The sequence below is a fragment of the Doryrhamphus excisus genome, linkage group LG19, assembly GCF_037039965.1.
Source record: "Doryrhamphus excisus strain RoL-2023G ecotype Guam linkage group LG19, RoL_Dexc_Guam_v1.1, whole genome shotgun sequence".
In the NCBI taxonomy this organism is placed as follows: Eukaryota; Metazoa; Chordata; class Actinopteri; order Syngnathiformes; family Syngnathidae; genus Doryrhamphus; species Doryrhamphus excisus.
This window is the reverse complement of record NC_136375.1, coordinates 6,380,686-6,397,549: the sequence shown is the minus strand read 5'-3', so window position 1 is coordinate 6,397,549 and position 16,864 is coordinate 6,380,686. Positions and strand designations below refer to the sequence as shown.

The 16,864-nt window shown below is 42.9% G+C and overlaps 7 protein-coding genes across 7 annotated transcripts; all 7 read left to right on the top strand.

The window, feature by feature from the left end:
• Nucleotides 1-2,097: 2,097 nt before the first annotated feature.
• LOC131107155 (histone H2B-like) lies at nt 2,098-2,572 on the top strand. The gene has a single exon (XM_058056899.2). It carries the CDS (start codon nt 2,119-2,121, stop codon nt 2,491-2,493), a length of 375 nt encoding a protein of 124 aa, XP_057912882.2. The 5' UTR covers nt 2,098-2,118; the 3' UTR covers nt 2,494-2,572.
• A 1,530-nt stretch (nt 2,573-4,102) lies between these two features.
• On the top strand, nt 4,103-4,538 carry LOC144902087 (histone H3-like). The gene has a single exon (XM_078798941.1). The coding sequence runs from the start codon at nt 4,110-4,112 to the stop codon at nt 4,518-4,520; it is 411 nt and encodes a 136-aa protein (XP_078655067.1). The 5' UTR covers nt 4,103-4,109; the 3' UTR covers nt 4,521-4,538.
• Nucleotides 4,539-5,429: 891 nt separating this feature from the next.
• On the top strand, nt 5,430-6,244 carry LOC131107685 (histone H4). The gene has a single exon (XM_058057935.2). It carries the CDS (start codon nt 5,436-5,438, stop codon nt 5,745-5,747), a length of 312 nt encoding a protein of 103 aa, XP_057913918.1. The 5' UTR covers nt 5,430-5,435; the 3' UTR covers nt 5,748-6,244.
• A 275-nt stretch (nt 6,245-6,519) lies between these two features.
• On the top strand, nt 6,520-7,185 carry LOC131107682 (histone H2B). The gene has a single exon (XM_058057932.2). It carries the CDS (start codon nt 6,549-6,551, stop codon nt 6,921-6,923), a length of 375 nt encoding a protein of 124 aa, XP_057913915.2. The 5' UTR covers nt 6,520-6,548; the 3' UTR covers nt 6,924-7,185.
• A 1,177-nt stretch (nt 7,186-8,362) lies between these two features.
• On the top strand, nt 8,363-9,501 carry LOC131107680 (histone H1-like). Its single transcript, XM_058057930.2, has one exon. The coding sequence runs from the start codon at nt 8,465-8,467 to the stop codon at nt 9,068-9,070; it is 606 nt and encodes a 201-aa protein (XP_057913913.2). The 5' UTR covers nt 8,363-8,464; the 3' UTR covers nt 9,071-9,501.
• A 604-nt stretch (nt 9,502-10,105) lies between these two features.
• On the top strand, nt 10,106-10,616 carry LOC144902086 (histone H3-like). The gene has a single exon (XM_078798935.1). The coding sequence runs from the start codon at nt 10,107-10,109 to the stop codon at nt 10,515-10,517; it is 411 nt and encodes a 136-aa protein (XP_078655061.1). The 5' UTR covers nt 10,106; the 3' UTR covers nt 10,518-10,616.
• A 626-nt stretch (nt 10,617-11,242) lies between these two features.
• Nucleotides 11,243-14,674, top strand: LOC131107681 (histone H2A-like). Its single transcript, XM_058057931.2, has 2 exons — nt 11,243-11,646; nt 14,176-14,674. The coding sequence occupies exons 1-2, from the start codon at nt 11,270-11,272 to the stop codon at nt 14,180-14,182; spliced, it is 384 nt and encodes a 127-aa protein (XP_057913914.2). The 5' UTR covers nt 11,243-11,269; the 3' UTR covers nt 14,183-14,674.
• The last annotated feature ends 2,190 nt before the right edge of the window (nt 14,675-16,864 follow it).

Genomic DNA, 16,864 nt, shown 5'->3' with positions numbered 1-16,864 from the left:
GTTTCCACACGTTCCCGTGAAGAGTGAAGGTGACCGCGGCCCTCCCACGTCACATCACAACCTAACCGGCAGCCTGGACCCTAAATTCCATACATTGCACACGGACGCCGGCACTTCTGCCTCCTCCGACACAGACAACAGCGAACCCTCGAAGAGTAACGAGCACTCTGGAGGCGTGCAGACGAGGCACCCCACTTCCAAGAAACGCTTCGACTGCTCCGAATGCGACAAAACATTCGATCACAAGCGCAACCTCAAGAGACACATGAGGCGCCACACCGGGGAGAAGCCCTTCTGCTGTTCCGTGTGCGGCAAAACCTTCCGCCAGCGCTCCAACCTGGTCGTGCACTCCCGCACTCACACGGGCGTCAAGCCCTTCGCCTGTCGGCTGTGCGACACCAGCTTCAGCCAGCGCATCTCGCTGGTGCTGCACGTAAGAACACACACTGGAGAGAAGCCCTTCCCGTGCTCGGTGTGTGGGGAGCGCTTCTCTCGGAAGGGGACAATGATGTCGCACATGCGGAGGCACACGGGTGAGAAGCCGTTTGGGTGCAACGCCTGCGAAAAACGCTTCGCCTTCAAGTGTCAGGTCAGCAAACACAAGTGCGTTGGTGCCAACGGCAGCGCGACATGAACGCATTGGACTCCTCGTTGTGTGTTGTCTTTTTCAGGTCTGCCCGATTGTTGTTAGTCTTCCTAGTCAGCAACTTACAGCTCTTACATCCTCTTAGTCCGGTCTGTCCCTTTCGCTGCTTCCATAACCACAACCAGATGTTCACTTTGTTGTGATCCATGTTGAGGAACATGTACCTTGTATTAAATGCATTGGCATCTTGCCACCGCTGCATGGCCATAGGATCATGATTGCGTAATTGTTGTATTCTGTGACTAATAAATATATATTTTTGTGTTTTAAAGATAATCTATATCAGGTGTCTCAAACCTAATTTAACTGGGGGCCACTGGAGCTAGGGTCTGGGCAAGGCTGGGCCGCATCAGGTTTTCCAAAAAAACCCAAAACACATTTATTAAAAACAGAAAAATATACAAACTTTTTCAGTGCGTTGGTTCCCATTTTCTACAATAAAATTTCTGCTAAAACATTCCACTGTTCTCAAATATCTTAATTTTTTTTCTGCACAAAATAAGATGAAAAATAAATAAACAAATCAAGAATAAAGAAAATCAATCAATCAGTAATAAATAAATATAATAAAACGGCAAATAATAAAAACTTAAGAAACCACATATAGTTGCTGGGTACACTAATTACTTTTTTCAGATTAAAATTAACAAAGCATTATTAGAGCCCATGTAGACATGACAAAACATGACTATAGTCACATTTATACTCTTTATTTACAACATATTGCGCAACTGCAGGGTCTTGAGACACATGCTAACTCACAAACTAGAGAGCTAGCGATCTAAACGGTAGCCTTCAAGTTATTTCCTTTAAACTTAAATAGCCAAAAACTTACCACTTCCACACGGATAGGGAGGATAACTATTAAGAGTTATTTAACCTTTAACATGAACATTAATCAAACGTAATAATTTTTTTCTGGGTACATGATACCATACAGCATCCATATCAAACTTGCGCGGGCCGCACTAACATTAAACTTTCATATCAAGGCGGGGGCCTCAAACTCGTGTCCTGCGGGCCGCGTGTTTGAGACCCCTGATCTATATTCCGTTGTAGTCTCAGTGAATCAACTCCACACAAAAACACTTCTATTGGATTGTGTATGTATTAACTAAATAATACAAAGTAATTATCATCAAAAACATCCGCTGTGGCCACTCCATAATCAGGAAAAAGCCGAAAGAAACAATTATAAGGATAATGATTTACATTTGAGTACCGGCTCGAACAAGCAGGAAGTGTCTCCGGAAGATGGCAGTAATGGAACATGCTTGGAGGCGAGCTGCCGTCACGTTCAACAGAGGAAGAAAAAGTACAAACACGCTTGCGCTGACACACAAAGCGTTGGTTTCAGCCAATCAGAGAAAAGCACTGCCGCATTCTAATTTGCATAACGGCCTTTATAAGACCACTGGCTGCCGCATTGTAGCTTCATTAGTTCCGCAACCTATCTGAACACGATCGTAGCAATGCCTGAACCAGCTAAGTCCGCACCGAAGAAGGGCTCCAAGAAAGCCGTCTCCAAGACCACCCCGAAGGGCGGTAGGAAGAAGAAAAGGAGCAGGAAGGAAAGCTACGCCATCTACGTGTATAAGGTGCTCAAGCAGGTGCATCCCGACACCGGCATCTCCTCCAAGGCCATGAGCATCATGAATTCCTTTGTCAACGACATCTTTGAGCGCATCGCTGCAGAGGCGTCCCGTCTGGCACAGTATAACAAGCGTTCCACCATCACATCCAGGGAGATTCAGACCGCCGTGCGTCTCCTGCTGCCAGGCGAGCTAGCTAAGCACGCCGTGTCGGAGGGCACCAAGGCCGTCACCAAGTACACCAGCTCCAAGTAAAGACTTCCAGTGACATCGTCACCCAACCAACGGTTCTTTTAAGAACCACGCACTTCATCTATAGAGCAATAGACCTGTTGGCCTTAAGTGGTTAATTAATTTACTCTTATTAACTTAAATTACTCCACTACTACAGTGGACGTTACTTCCTAGACTAACTTTCAATATCACTTACTATATTCCCGGTGATGTGAAATTACATTACATTTTACACTGGCTACTGAGCTAGCAGAGCCCAGGCAACATACCACACCTCAGGTTGTGTGGAAGTGGTACTTTTTTTTACTTAAAGTGGAACTGCGCTTCAGAACTGGAATTTTGCCCATCTTTCACAACTCTTATGTGAAACAAACATTTCTTTCCTTAGTCTATGCATAACCACAGATATAGTTAATATGAGTTAGCAAACAATGCACGTCATTTGGGACACACATTGACTATGAAGCGTTTCATCGTTTAATATACATGCTATGATCATGCAAGTGTTATACATGATACTTACAGTGTCTTGCTGTATTTTCAATCCAATAACAGCAGCAAAGACACATATGAAGGAATGTGAATATATTAATACGATATGCACAAGAGGCAAAAAGAGGTCAGAGTTAATTTGATAAAGTGCCACTCACATTGACTCACACACAGTTTAGTCCTAAATGTGAAAATTGTAAATAGTTCATAGGTTATAAATAAATTCTTTTGATGACGGGAGTCTTATCGTTCTTTTGGTATGTTCCGTGTTCTGTGGCTATATGAACATTGTGTTATACAGTTTATAAAAGTTTATAATCTATGGCACTGGAACTGGGCCATTTACAACCCAAAGCTCATTTTCTCATTGAAATGTTGATAAGCCAGAACACAAAACTGACATGCAGTATATTTACTATAACTTATTGCGTTTTAGCCTTTTTTTAACAAGAAAAATATCACCACTTGATTTTTTTAATTCGTGGCCCTCGGTGTAAAAAGTTTGTCACCATTCAGACAGCTATTGGCGTCATTTTCTTGTTGCAAATATAGTTTAAGACTGAACTACTTGTGAGACTAAAAGACTGTACTGAAATTAGGACACATTGGAGACAAGGTGATGTCAAATGTGCTGTACTTTAAAAGTATTCATCCCCACTTGTATCTCATACTTGACTTGATATTTGACTTTCACACTTTATACACCTTTTTACACCTTTGTACTTGTATACTGTTATTCTGTGAAGCTGGTACCTTGTACATTATTCATTATTTGTATTGGAATGAAATGATAAAGCAGACCTGTGCACATTGTTGGATCAAACGACCTTTTCGCCTTCTTATCTTATTCATTTTGAGTGGCTGAATTTCTCATTGCTCTTTCTTGATTGTGATTTATTAGCAAAAAGAAAAGATTAAGTGTTGAAATACGTTTTTTGTTTTGTTTCATACGAAGACTATAGCAACATGCCAAAGTGGGCGTCCCTTGAAACCGATTGGCTTATTTCAAATGTCTTTCCTCCAATGCTTTATCAGCTGTTGCACGCGCAGCCCCAAAGGACCAATCAGCGTCGCCATGACGTTAGGACATGCCTATAAAAGCCAGTCGCCGTGTGCTGAACCGTACTTCCAACTGACACCAAGCCATGGCAAGAACCAAGCAGACAGCCCGTAAATCCACCGGAGGCAAAGCCCCCAGGAAGCAGCTCGCCACCAAGGCTGCCCGTAAGAGCGCCCCTGCCACCGGCGGCGTCAAGAAGCCTCACCGTTACAGGCCGGGTACCGTGGCTCTCAGGGAGATCCGTCGTTACCAGAAGTCCACTGAGCTGCTCATCCGCAAGCTGCCCTTCCAGCGTCTGGTTAGGGAAATCGCTCAGGACTTCAAGACCGATCTGCGCTTCCAGAGCTCTGCCGTCATGGCATTGCAGGAGTCCAGCGAGGCTTACCTGGTGGGTCTCTTTGAAGACACCAACTTGTGCGCCATCCACGCCAAGAGAGTCACCATCATGCCCAAAGACATCCAACTGGCCCGCCGTATCCGCGGAGAGAGAGCCTAAATGAAACGGCCTTCTCTACCAAAACGGCTCTTTTAAGAGCCACCACATTCAAACTAAAGATATTCCTCATTTTCTCTGAAATGTACACTTTATTACAATTTTCAACCACAATCACCATATCGCTAATCCTCCTGCAGGAGCCTATTAGGGTGGGCAATACTAGTAGTGTGTCGGCATTGAACAAACCGGTCAAAAGAACAAGTCATGAATGAACGGCCAACCAGTGTCGGTCGATCTCAGTTTTTCAGTCAGCTAACCCCACCCGCCCACAGAGCGAGGTGCAACCATATGATAACACCGGCGAGCACGCAGATAGCCCGCTCTGCAAAAGGAATGGTGAACGCAGTCTGCAGCCAATCAAAAAAAAAACATTCGCAACTGAACGGTATTTTAGGGGCGGTGACCTTGTTCATTTGGTTCACAAAATAGAACGAGTTCTTTTGACCCGTTCCTTTATGCTCTCGGCCGACGGTACGATGAGACCTGTGCGCCGCAAAGCACACCTCGCTAAACGCAAACAAACAACTGGCGGTACAAACTAAGAAAAAATGCGCATAAAAGCAATAAAAGAGTAAACCCTCCTGTGTAATAAGTTTTTTGGGGGTTCAAAAACCAGGGAGAACACCATTTTACAATTAAAGTGGATATAAGACTCTATATAACGCCGAACTCATCACAATGCAATATTTTGACTGATAAAATGTTTATTTGATTAGTTATGTTAAAAAGTAATTATTGTAATTGTGCACGAAATGAATACAATTTGCAGTACAACAAATGATAACATTGTGTCAACGCTACGCGCTGAGTGAAGCTCCGCCTAGCGAGACTACGATAGTCCTCTACCACGTCCGCGTTTACTAAATAAGACTCCTGCCTGCATCTCATTCTGCATCTTCTACAAACACTTTCAAAATGTCTGGAAGAGGAAAGGGAGGCAAAGGATTGGGCAAAGGCGGCGCCAAGCGTCATCGTAAAGTGCTTCGTGATAACATCCAGGGTATCACCAAGCCAGCCATCCGCCGTCTGGCTCGTCGTGGTGGCGTCAAGCGTATCTCTGGTTTGATCTACGAGGAGACTCGCGGTGTGCTGAAGGTGTTCTTGGAGAACGTCATCCGTGATGCCGTCACATACACCGAGCACGCCAAGAGAAAGACCGTCACCGCCATGGATGTGGTCTACGCCCTGAAGAGGCAGGGACGTACGCTGTACGGCTTTGGAGGCTAAACACTGAATTTCTCAATCAGAAACCAAAACGGTCCTTTTAAGGGCCACTCAACACTTCTCCTTAAGGCTGTTCCTGCTATCTATATTTTAGTTTTGACTTTTGCGTGTATATATAGTCAAGCTAAATTACAATATATATTGAATGTTTAGCAGAAAATACAAATTCAAACAAACCATCAAGAAAATGGCTGTTTGTTTTTACATGCCTGTGAACATTTTAGGTAGGGGCTCGTATCCCTGGGCACTATAGACAGTTCTGTTCAGATCTGTTTTGTTCCCCCATTAACTTCTCATAAATATAGGTTGCACTTTTATGTACTTGTATGAGAATTGTATCATGTAGGATGAGAATTAAGTCAAAGGGGATTTTCATAAGACTGGGAGTCCGCCACTGCATATAACAATATAGAGTATGAAATTAGACTCCAGTTGAGACAATTCATGTTTAAGCACGGCCGTGTAGTTTAAATAAAATTTGACAATTGCATAAGACGTGTTCAATGGTATATTTAATTGTTTAACAGTTTAACAACAAATGTGTATGTTTAAAATGTTACTTGTAAGTCGTAATACAGTGTACCATCGACGGTTTTTCACAGTGTAACAGAAAAGATGACGTCATGATAAACGTTTCGGTCGCGGGTCTTTTTCTGCTCAAATACCACCAATCAGAACAAGAGATGTTTTCAGCCAATCAGAAAGAGGCGTTGGCGCATTATAATTTGCATGAAAGCGAATATAAGAACAGTGGCACGGGCAGAGTGGTTTCATTCGCATTTGAAGAATCTGTGCTTCGTGGAAATGCCTGAACCAGCCAAGTCCGCGCCCAAGAAGGGTTCCAAGAAGGCCGTCACCAAGGCCCCAGGCAAGGGCGGCAAGAAGAAGCGAAGAGGGAGGAAGGAGAGCTACGCCATCTACGTCTACAAGGTGCTCAAACAGGTGCACCCTGACACCGGCATCTCCTCCAAGGCCATGAGCATCATGAACTCATTCGTGAACGACATCTTTGAACGCATCGCATCGGAGGCTTCCCGTCTCGCTCATTACAACAAGCGGTCGACCATCACATCAAGGGAGATTCAGACTGCTGTGCGTCTCTTGCTGCCCGGTGAGCTGGCTAAGCACGCCGTGTCTGAGGGCACCAAGGCCGTCACTAAGTACACCAGCTCCAAGTAAACTGTTTCAGTAGAAGTCCCAACAAACAACGGCTCTTTTAAGAGCCACACACCTCCTCTGCAGAGCAAGCTACCTGTTAATGTACTCACTGTAAATGAAGTAATGTAAATAGAAGTTTAAACAGTTGTAGGCATCATCACTTCTTGGACAAAGTCTATAAAAAGTATATATATATATATGAAAATTAAGAATTCAAAATGAAGTGTCACAGCCAGGTTGCATCTTGACTGAAAGCACTACAGTTGAACAGGAAACCAACTGACGCCCAAGTATCTATTTTTATACCAATGTTGGGATTGATATCAATATTTGCACTAATGATTGCATGGGAAGTTTGAATGCAGAATTCACAGCAGGTGGAAAATGAATAAATAAAATATCCCAATGTAGTACATTTGCCCTTGTCTTCCTCTAATCCAGGGGTGTCTAACACTAAAATGTTAGTTTCAATTTATGATTAATATGTGGGCACATGACCCCATGTAGTATGTACATGTAGTATTCTTTTTGCCTTGCATATATAAGTATTTCTGGTGAAAATTACAACACAACTATGGATATCAACAATGCATTTCAACATCAAGATCAAATAATTCCAAATATATAGCAAAATAAACACATGAATTCAATAGTTGTATTCCGTTGCAGCTAATAGGTGTGATCAATCTATGATCTTGTAGTCTATTTTTATCATTACAAGTTTTCACCGTGCACAATGTAGCCAACCACATAAGTAGCAGTAGTATAAGAGTAGTAGTATATAAAATATACTATCTAGAGAAGGTACCACAAGAGCCTGAGCAGTGTGTCTTATGGATAGCTGTACTGTATGTGACAACATACTGTAGCATAGCAAAACATAGCAGGAGCATTACAAAATAAAACACTGCTGCCCCTTTCATAAAAACATCCAAACTATTTAAGCTTGTTGGAGGAGATATTTGCTTGCCTGCAGATAAAACTATTTCACTTTAAAGAATGGTAAAGTGTCGGTACAGTAAGCAAGTGGATCAGGAGTCTTGGTCAAGCATCGTGTGTTTGCTGCCACCACAAAAACGTTGTCTCGCTCCAAAATGGTTGTCAATGTGTCTCTTTTTGGACTTGCAGTCTTTGAGCGAACATGTTTTGTCACCGGTAAAACAGTTTGTGTGCAGTTGAAGGTCATCTTTGACCATTTAATGATAGAAATTGTTAGGTAAAGTCGCTCAGCAGTGTTGGTGAAATCAGTGACCTGGCGAAGTTTGGAGGCTGTATAAGCAACATATAAAAAGGAAACAATGTATAAATTACTGTAATATGTAGATACACTTGTCATCTATCGGGCCAAATATATTTTATTTTTTAAAATGTCTTTGCAGGTGATTTTTAAGCGGTTTTTATGTGCAAAGAAAACACAACTGACGAGACGCCGGCAGTTGGCGACATGGTTGACTCTCCACGGTTCTCATGGTGGGTTTAAGTACCGCCTCTGGCTATGGGAATCTTATCACTCGTCAGACTTCCTAGCTCACTGGAACGAAGCGAATCGTATTGCAGCGAACATGGCAGAAGTAGCACCAGCTCCAGCCGCAACCCAGGCGAAAACGACCAAGAAGAAGTCCGCCAAGCCCAAGACCCCCGGAACCAGCGTCAGCGAGCTCATCGTTAAGGCCGTGGCCGCGTCTAAAGAGCGTAAAGGCGTCTCTCTTGCCGCCCTCAAGAACTCCCTGTCAGCTTCCGGTTACGATGTAGACAAGAACAGGGCCCGCGTCAAGCTCGCCGTCAAGAGCCTGGTGACCAAGGGGACTCTGGTCCAGACCAAGGGAACCGGCGCTTCCGGATCCTTCAAGATGAACAAGAAGGCCGAAGTGAAGCCCAAAGCTGCCGGTAAAGTTAAGACCGTCAAGAAGCCCGCGGTGAAGAAGCCTGCGGCGAAGAAAGCCGTGACACCCAAGAAAGCTACCCCCAAGAAGCCCGCTGCCAAGAAATCCCCAAAGAAGGCTGCTAAGAAAGCGACAACCCCCAAGAAGGTAGCAAAGAAACCCGCTAAGAGCCCCAAGAAGGCGGCCAAGAAAGCTCCAGCGGCTAAGAAAGCCCCCACTGCCAAGAAGAGCCCCGCCAAGAAGGTGACCAAGCCTAAACCCAAGAAGGCTCCCAAGAAGAAGTAATTCCATTCAACACATCCCTTCAAAAAGGCTCTTTTAAGAGCCACCACATTACCTTTGGAGAGCAGTATCATTCCTTGATTTACTTGTATTGCACATAAAATGCCACCGTTCAATCCCCATGTACACACTAAATGTATTTACTATTTACAAATAGACATACAAAAACACATCAACATAATGTAGGCCTTTTGCTGTAATAGTTTGTCACCAGCAGGTGGCAGCAGAGTCCACATTAAACTGGCAGCATTGGCAGTAGTACTGGCAGTACTACTACAAAACACCAAACATAACCTATTACATTACAAATCACCTACATGGCACGCTTCACGTTTGTGAATATAAACCTTTATGTGAACAGTGCTCATTTCGATACGTTGGAATCATTTTTGTAACACTATTTAATAGAGATTAAATTAAAAACCAGCCCAAAACCTCGAAGTTTGTGTCAGACTTCCTGATTCACACTGCTTCAAAATAGTGCTTAGGAGCTTGTGTAGCTCTGTGAATACCACGTGACCGATTACTTTCGACGCTTCCTAGGTCACAGACGCATTGCCGGTTCGAAACCGACCGCCGCCTGTCATTGCTTTGCCGGGTTATTTTGTGTTTGCAATAACCACCAAGCAAATGAACAGTGTTGACTTTGACTTGTAATGAGAGCATGGGCGAGTTTGTTTGTGCGCTCATAATGGCAACCCGTGTTTCATTCATCTCATTCACTCTTCCACCAGATGTCGAAAATGTTGCTTTTCACGGAAGCTTTATTAACTAATCAACTTGACACCTAGCTGTTCCATTCAAAAATGGGTCTAAAAATTATTATTATTATGTAAAAATGTGAACCTAACTGCATCATAGCTAGCTGAGCACGTCAGAAGCCGTTGGGCGGTTTCTTTGGATGATTGGCTCATTTCAAATTTCTTTTGTCCAATGGTTGATCAGCATTTGCGCGGCCGGTTCCCAAACGGACCAATCAGGGCTGGCTTGGCACTATAAAAACGCAACTGGCCGCTTTCGTTTCACACTTAGCTACACCATGGCAAGAACCAAGCAGACAGCCCGTAAATCCACCGGAGGCAAAGCCCCCAGAAAGCAGCTTGCCACCAAGGCTGCCCGTAAGAGCGCCCCTGCCACCGGCGGCGTCAAGAAGCCTCACCGTTACAGGCCGGGTACCGTGGCCCTCAGGGAGATCCGTCGCTACCAGAAGTCCACTGAGCTGCTCATCCGCAAGCTGCCCTTCCAGCGTCTGGTTAGGGAAATCGCTCAGGACTTCAAGACCGATCTGCGTTTCCAGAGCTCTGCCGTCATGGCACTGCAGGAGTCCAGCGAGGCTTACCTGGTGGGTCTCTTTGAGGACACCAACCTGTGCGCCATCCACGCCAAGAGAGTCACCATCATGCCCAAAGACATCCAGCTGGCCCGCCGTATCCGCGGAGAGAGAGCTTAAATTAGACGGCTTTCTCTACCAAAACGGCTCTTTTAAGAGCCACCACATTTCGACTAAAGTTACAGTTCCTTATTGGTTAGCATTCCAGCGGTCGTGACTGTTCTAAATGTATCTAGTAATAGTACATGGAGATGGAGACACAAATTTGCGTAGAAGCAGACTTTATTTACCTACAGATACGGTGACTGCCATTGTCAACGCTATTAAAAATGGTGAAAGCTAATTTGTTACAATTTGATTATTAACCATGTACGCATCCACAAAATGCCCAAATATTAAAGCGTGGCCAATGAAGCTAACATGTTTATTAAATAAGGAAGGAAATCCACGTATGCACGTGGAAAACATGCAAACGCCACACAGAGATGGCCTGGGGTGGAATCGACCTGTAAATTATTTTGTCATTGCATCTACGAAATATATTATAAAAATGTGATTTAGAAACAATATACTAAACGATCAGAACCAAACACTTGTTTTATAAGAAGAAAGAAGCCCATAATATATACAGTCAATCATATATATGGATGGATAATTTTTTTCGGGGGGGGGGGTTAATTTATAGGATTCAAAAAGAGCAAGAGTGGAAACCGCGATCAAATAAAGCAAGCCCTTTCCTGATTGGACAACTGTTTCCCCGCCACCACTAACCAATCACCGAGTAGCACTGACGTTCATAAATACACCGCTCTCGCAGTCGCTCAGTACTTGTATTTTGGTGACTTTAGAATCTACATCGACTCTTTGAAAACATGTCTGGACGTGGCAAGGGTGGCAAAGTCAGAGCTAAGGCCAAGACCAGGTCTTCGAGGGCTGGCCTGCAGTTTCCCGTGGGTCGTGTTCACAGACTGCTCCGTAAAGGCAACTATGCCGAGCGCGTCGGTGCCGGCGCTCCCGTCTACTTGGCGGCTGTGCTCGAGTATCTGACCGCTGAAATCCTGGAGTTGGCTGGCAATGCCGCTCGGGACAACAAGAAGACCAGGATCATCCCCCGCCACTTGCAGCTGGCCGTCCGCAACGACGAAGAGCTTAACAAACTCCTCGGCGGAGTGACCATTGCCCAGGGTGGTGTCTTGCCTAACATCCAGGCTGTGTTGCTGCCCAAGAAGACCGAGAAGCCCGCTAAGAAGTAAGATCTCCGAGACCAACATTCAAACAAAGGCTCTTTTAAGAGCCACACACTTCCTCCCAGAGAGCAAACCCTTCTTCAGTGTGCTGTACCATAAGTACTTATAACCTACATGTGATTAAGGCGTGTAATGCCGGTTCGATACCCAGGAATACAGAGCTAGTATTGCCTAAAAAATAATTTCGATCTAAAACTATTTTATAACCCTTTGTTTGCCTTTCGGATTAGTAGAAAAATGGTTTGGGTAATTTAAATATAGAAACTACATTACCACAAAATGTTTTTATTTGGAAAATCAAAAAACATTGCATTTTGTTTTCCTTTAATAAGGCCTAAAGATGTATAAAATACTTTTAAATGTACTCAGGCATGTTTTTATTAGTAAATATACAGTGTAATAAAACATTTCAACCCTTCATTGCACTTAATTTTGTAGACTGAACAAAAAGATCAGTCCACAACAAATATAAAATATTTAAAGGGGAGCCCCCCCCCATCATTCCCAATCCTTATGTGAAACATGAACACATATTTTTCCCTTTTCCGTTCATTTTCACATAAGAAAACAAGTTTATATCAGCAAGCTAGCAACGAGCATCATGGGAAATACCTATTTTTACACAAGAGACTTGTATATTAACCAAGCTACAGCCATAGAATTATTATAAGAATTATTATTGTAGCCAATAAACTACTATGACATGTTATCAGTGTACATATTAATGCATAATCACAGCATGGATTTGAAACTATGCAACATTGGTCGCGGCTTTCTAAGCGCTTCAAGCTAGCAGATATGAACTACTTTTCATGTGTTTTAATGCACAGAAAAACAATTAGGGATTGGGAATGATAGGCAAAATTCCAAAAAGTGCCGTTCCCCTTTATTTTGAGGTAACGGGGGTGCTAATGTATATACAGGGTGGTAAAAGTGCTAAAAGTAGGGTTACAGTTAATGAAACAGACATTGAAGTAGCTTTGGATTATTTGTCCTCCCTTAAATAATAGTGTTTATTTGAAAAAAAAAAACAGTTTAATTTTCAATTGTGTTGTCACTGACTAATATTTTGATTTGATGAGCTGAAGCACAAATGTGGCAGCACGGCGGTCTAGTGGCAGACCTCACAGCTAGGAGACCAGGGTTCAATTCCCACCCTCGGCCATCTCTGTGTGGAGTTTGCATGTTCTCCCCGTGTATGCGTGGGTTTTCTCCGGGTACTCCGGTTGCCTCCCACATTCCAAAAACACGCTAGGCTAATTGGCACTCCAAATTGTCCATAGGTATGAATGTGAGTGTGAATGGTTGTTTGTCTATATGTGCCCTGTGATTGGCTGGCCACCAGTCCAGGGTGTACCCTGCCTCTCGCCCGAAGACAGCTGGGATAGGCTCCAGCACCCCCCGCAACCCTCGTGAGGAAAAAGCGGTAGAAAATGAATGAAGCATAAATGTGACAAACATGGCAGATCTCCGAGGCTTCCTGACTACTGCTGAAGCCCATTTTCTAATAAACGTAGTCTCTGGGTAGCTTCTTGAAAAGTGATTAGTCCACGTTTAATAATTTTGACGTTGGCGGTGGAAGTGTGGTCATTACATATTTTTTGGTGTCTAAAATATCTCATGTAGACCCACCCACTGAAAACCCCCAACAGATGTCCTGCACTTATCTTTCTTTAAAAAAGGCATATTTCACAGTTTAAAATAAATCACGATGAATGAAATCACCCCATTATATCAGTATACTTCAGGGTTCAAAATACATTCGTATTCGTATAGAGCCAACTATTAAACTTAACAAGGAAATGTGCGCGATGGATAAAAGTGCTTGGTTTTGAGAAGAACCGTAGGATGACGGTGTCACTGAAGGACTTTACTGGTGTACTTGGTGACGGCCTTGGTGCCCTCAGACACGGCGTGCTTGAGCGCGAGTCGATACACCTATTCGAGTCGAGACACCTTCATGCAAATCCTTCTGTGCCAACGCTCTTTTTTGATTGGCTGACGCCAGGTCTTCACTACACTCAAACTGCAACGTATGTTTCAATGTGAAGCAAACGTTTTCTCGCCACGAAAACCCGCGAACTTGGACAGAAAAGATACCATCGTTTCATTTGATTATTTTTCATTTAACTTGAAATGTGCCCAACACCTTTTTCGGATTTCAAGTCACTTGTGATTCCTCACAGAGCATATATGAGAATACAAATTATGCATTTTTTCCTTTTAATGTAGTTCATATTGTTTTCATTGCGCTGGATTATTCGATGCAAGACTGTCGGTGACAATGACGGATGAAAGTAGTAGTAATGGTTACTTCCAGTGACGTCATCATTTTTACATTTCTACGGTTGGCAACGGCCGTTCAAATAAGCTCAATAATTAGCATATATAAGTATACTAGAAATTCAAAAGGAAATGGCACCTCTTTGAAAAGTGTGTGGTCCTCAAAAGGACCTTTTGGGTGTTGGTTGTTGGGATGACCAAAAGACTTAACCTCCGAAACCATACAATGTGCGGCCTTGCCTCTTCAGGGCGTAGACCACATCCATGGCGGTGACGGTCTTTCTCTTGGCGTGCTCGGTGTATGTGACAGCATCACGGATGACGTTCTCCAAGAATACCTTCAACACACCGCGAGTCTCTTCGTAGATCAAGCCGGAGATACGCTTGACGCCGCCACGACGAGCCAGACGGCGGATGGCGGGCTTGGTGATGCCCTGGATGTTATCACGGAGAACTTTACGGTGACGCTTGGCTCCTCCTTTACCCAGACCTTTGCCTCCTTTTCCTCTTCCAGACATGATTGCTTCAGCTAGTGAATAACGTAGACTGATACTGGCAATGAATGTGGCCGGCGTTCTTATGACATGACTGCGGACCTGAGAGAGGACAGCTGATGTAATCATGTCAAGGCGGTGCTTCACTCAGAAGCCCCTCCCTTTTTCCCGTCATTCCACACAATGCTGGTCTTTGTTTTATATCAAATGCAATGACATTCACGAAGAATTAACAGACAGAAGAAATAAATAGGTTTAGAACACAACTATATCAAAATTCAAATATGTTCTACATTAAGTCCCTGCTCCCACAGTATAGAAACCGAGGGGCAGAGCAAGCCACCAGCAAAAAAAGAGGCCTAACGGCGCCATTACTGAGAACAAGAGCACAGCACGAATTGAAAAAGCAAAGCGTGTTGCTGTAATTACGCTTTCCTGCCAGAAGATGACGACACACGCAAGCTCAACAGTAACGCTATTTTTTTCGAATTATTTTAACTACTTCTAGGCGATACCAACGATTTCGTTTCCGATTCGACACTGAGCAAAATTCGGACGGTATCACCGCGACCAATACTTACAATGCAAATGTACCTTATATGATAAAATTGTAGTATTTGTCGTATTTCATATCATACAATACATTGATGTGTTATTTAAAAAATATAATATTAAATGCAGGGCGGCACGTCGGTCTAGTGGTTAGTGGTTAGTGGTTAGTGCGCAGACCTCACAGCTAGGAGACCAGGGTTCAATTCCACCCTCGGGCATCTCTGTGTGGAGTTTGCATGTTCTCCCCGTGCACGCGTGGGTTTTCTCCGGGTACTCCGGTTTCCTCCCACATTCCAAAGACATGCTAGGTTAATTGGTGACTCCAAATTGTCCATAGGTATGAATGTGAGTGTGAATGGTTGTTTGTCTATATGTGCCCTGTGATTGGCTGGCGATCAGTCCAGGGTGTACCCCGCCTCTCGCCCGAAGACAGCTGGGATAGGCTCCAGCAAGAAAAAAACAAGAAAAAAAAACGTGGCCGGAATCATACAAAATATGTGAAAATTGTATTTTAAACAATAAAAAAAAGGGAATAAGAAAAATAATAAAACAATGAAAATAAATGAACTGCTCCAGTATAAGAATGACGCCTTCATTCTCTATTCTCGATCCGTTTCCAATTGTTCAACGTTGCAACAGACAACGATAAATAAATAGACAAACATGATGCAGCAAATTGATATTTTTTATATATATATTTGAGATAATATAATCATGTTGTATTTTATTGGTAACTTAAAATGCTTAAAATACTGAATTTATTAAAAAAAAACAAAAAAAACCCCAAAAACTTTGATGCACTCCATGGCCACTAGATGGCAACATTTTTCCACAAACCAGTAGTTTGTCAAGAACACCTATAAGAGACACTTGAAGAGGTGCAGTAAAACCACAACACCGCTGCAGAGAAGCGGTCGTTGGGCCGTGTCTGAGGCCAGCCAGCCTGATCTGGAATCATTTCCCTACTTTTCTGGTTCCTCTAGCACGGTGGCACAAACGCTTGGTTTCCTGTCTTGGATCTGTGTTCTGCTTTTTGTGTTTTGAGTCGATGTTTGTGGTTTGTTGTGTGGACTGGCTCGTTCATCACGGCAGCCGGTCTACTAGCTTCCGCCAACTTGCCACTTGAACTTTTCAAAGTGTTCCTGTCTTTGCTAATCATTTGTTTACACAAGAACATTTCTTAACGTCCTCCGTGCGCGGTAAATATTGTTGTGTGATTCTGAGTCGAGTGCGTCACAGTGACGTAAGCTTGACCCGCAGTCCTCATCGACTTAAGTGTTTTAGCTTGCATGCCTGCACTCATCAATTCCATTTTTTGCAAGTATCCAAGTATCAACTCCACTTTTTACACTTTTTTGTCATTGTTGCTTTATTTTAAATTGTCTGAAAACATCACCTTTCCTCCAATTTATTTTTGCAATATTTTGGCTTTATTCCCAAAATATTTTGACTTTATTCCTATCATATCCCATTTGTTCCCCAACCAAATTTTCCCCAAATTAAAATACAACTTTATTTTGTTCTGTTTGTCTCCTAATATTATGATTATGTTTATGACTATGTTATGTTTTCTAATGAGCCGGGCTTCCTTATAGCTTAAGCTGTTAGCTTTTCAGTGAATAAATAGAATAAAGTATTTTTACACATTATTATTTAAAGTCTATGATAATAAAATGTCATTATTTTTCAATTTATTTTCAGAAAATTATGACTTTTTCTTGTTAGATGACTAACTGTTTTTGTCTTCATATATATTTTCCCATTTTTGCCTTATTTTTTTTCTTTTCTTTTTTCAAATCTTCAGAAAGTTATTTCTGTAATAGTTATTTTTGTAGTTATTTTGATTTTATTCCCACCATACCATAACTTTTCCAAAAATTATTCTCAGAAA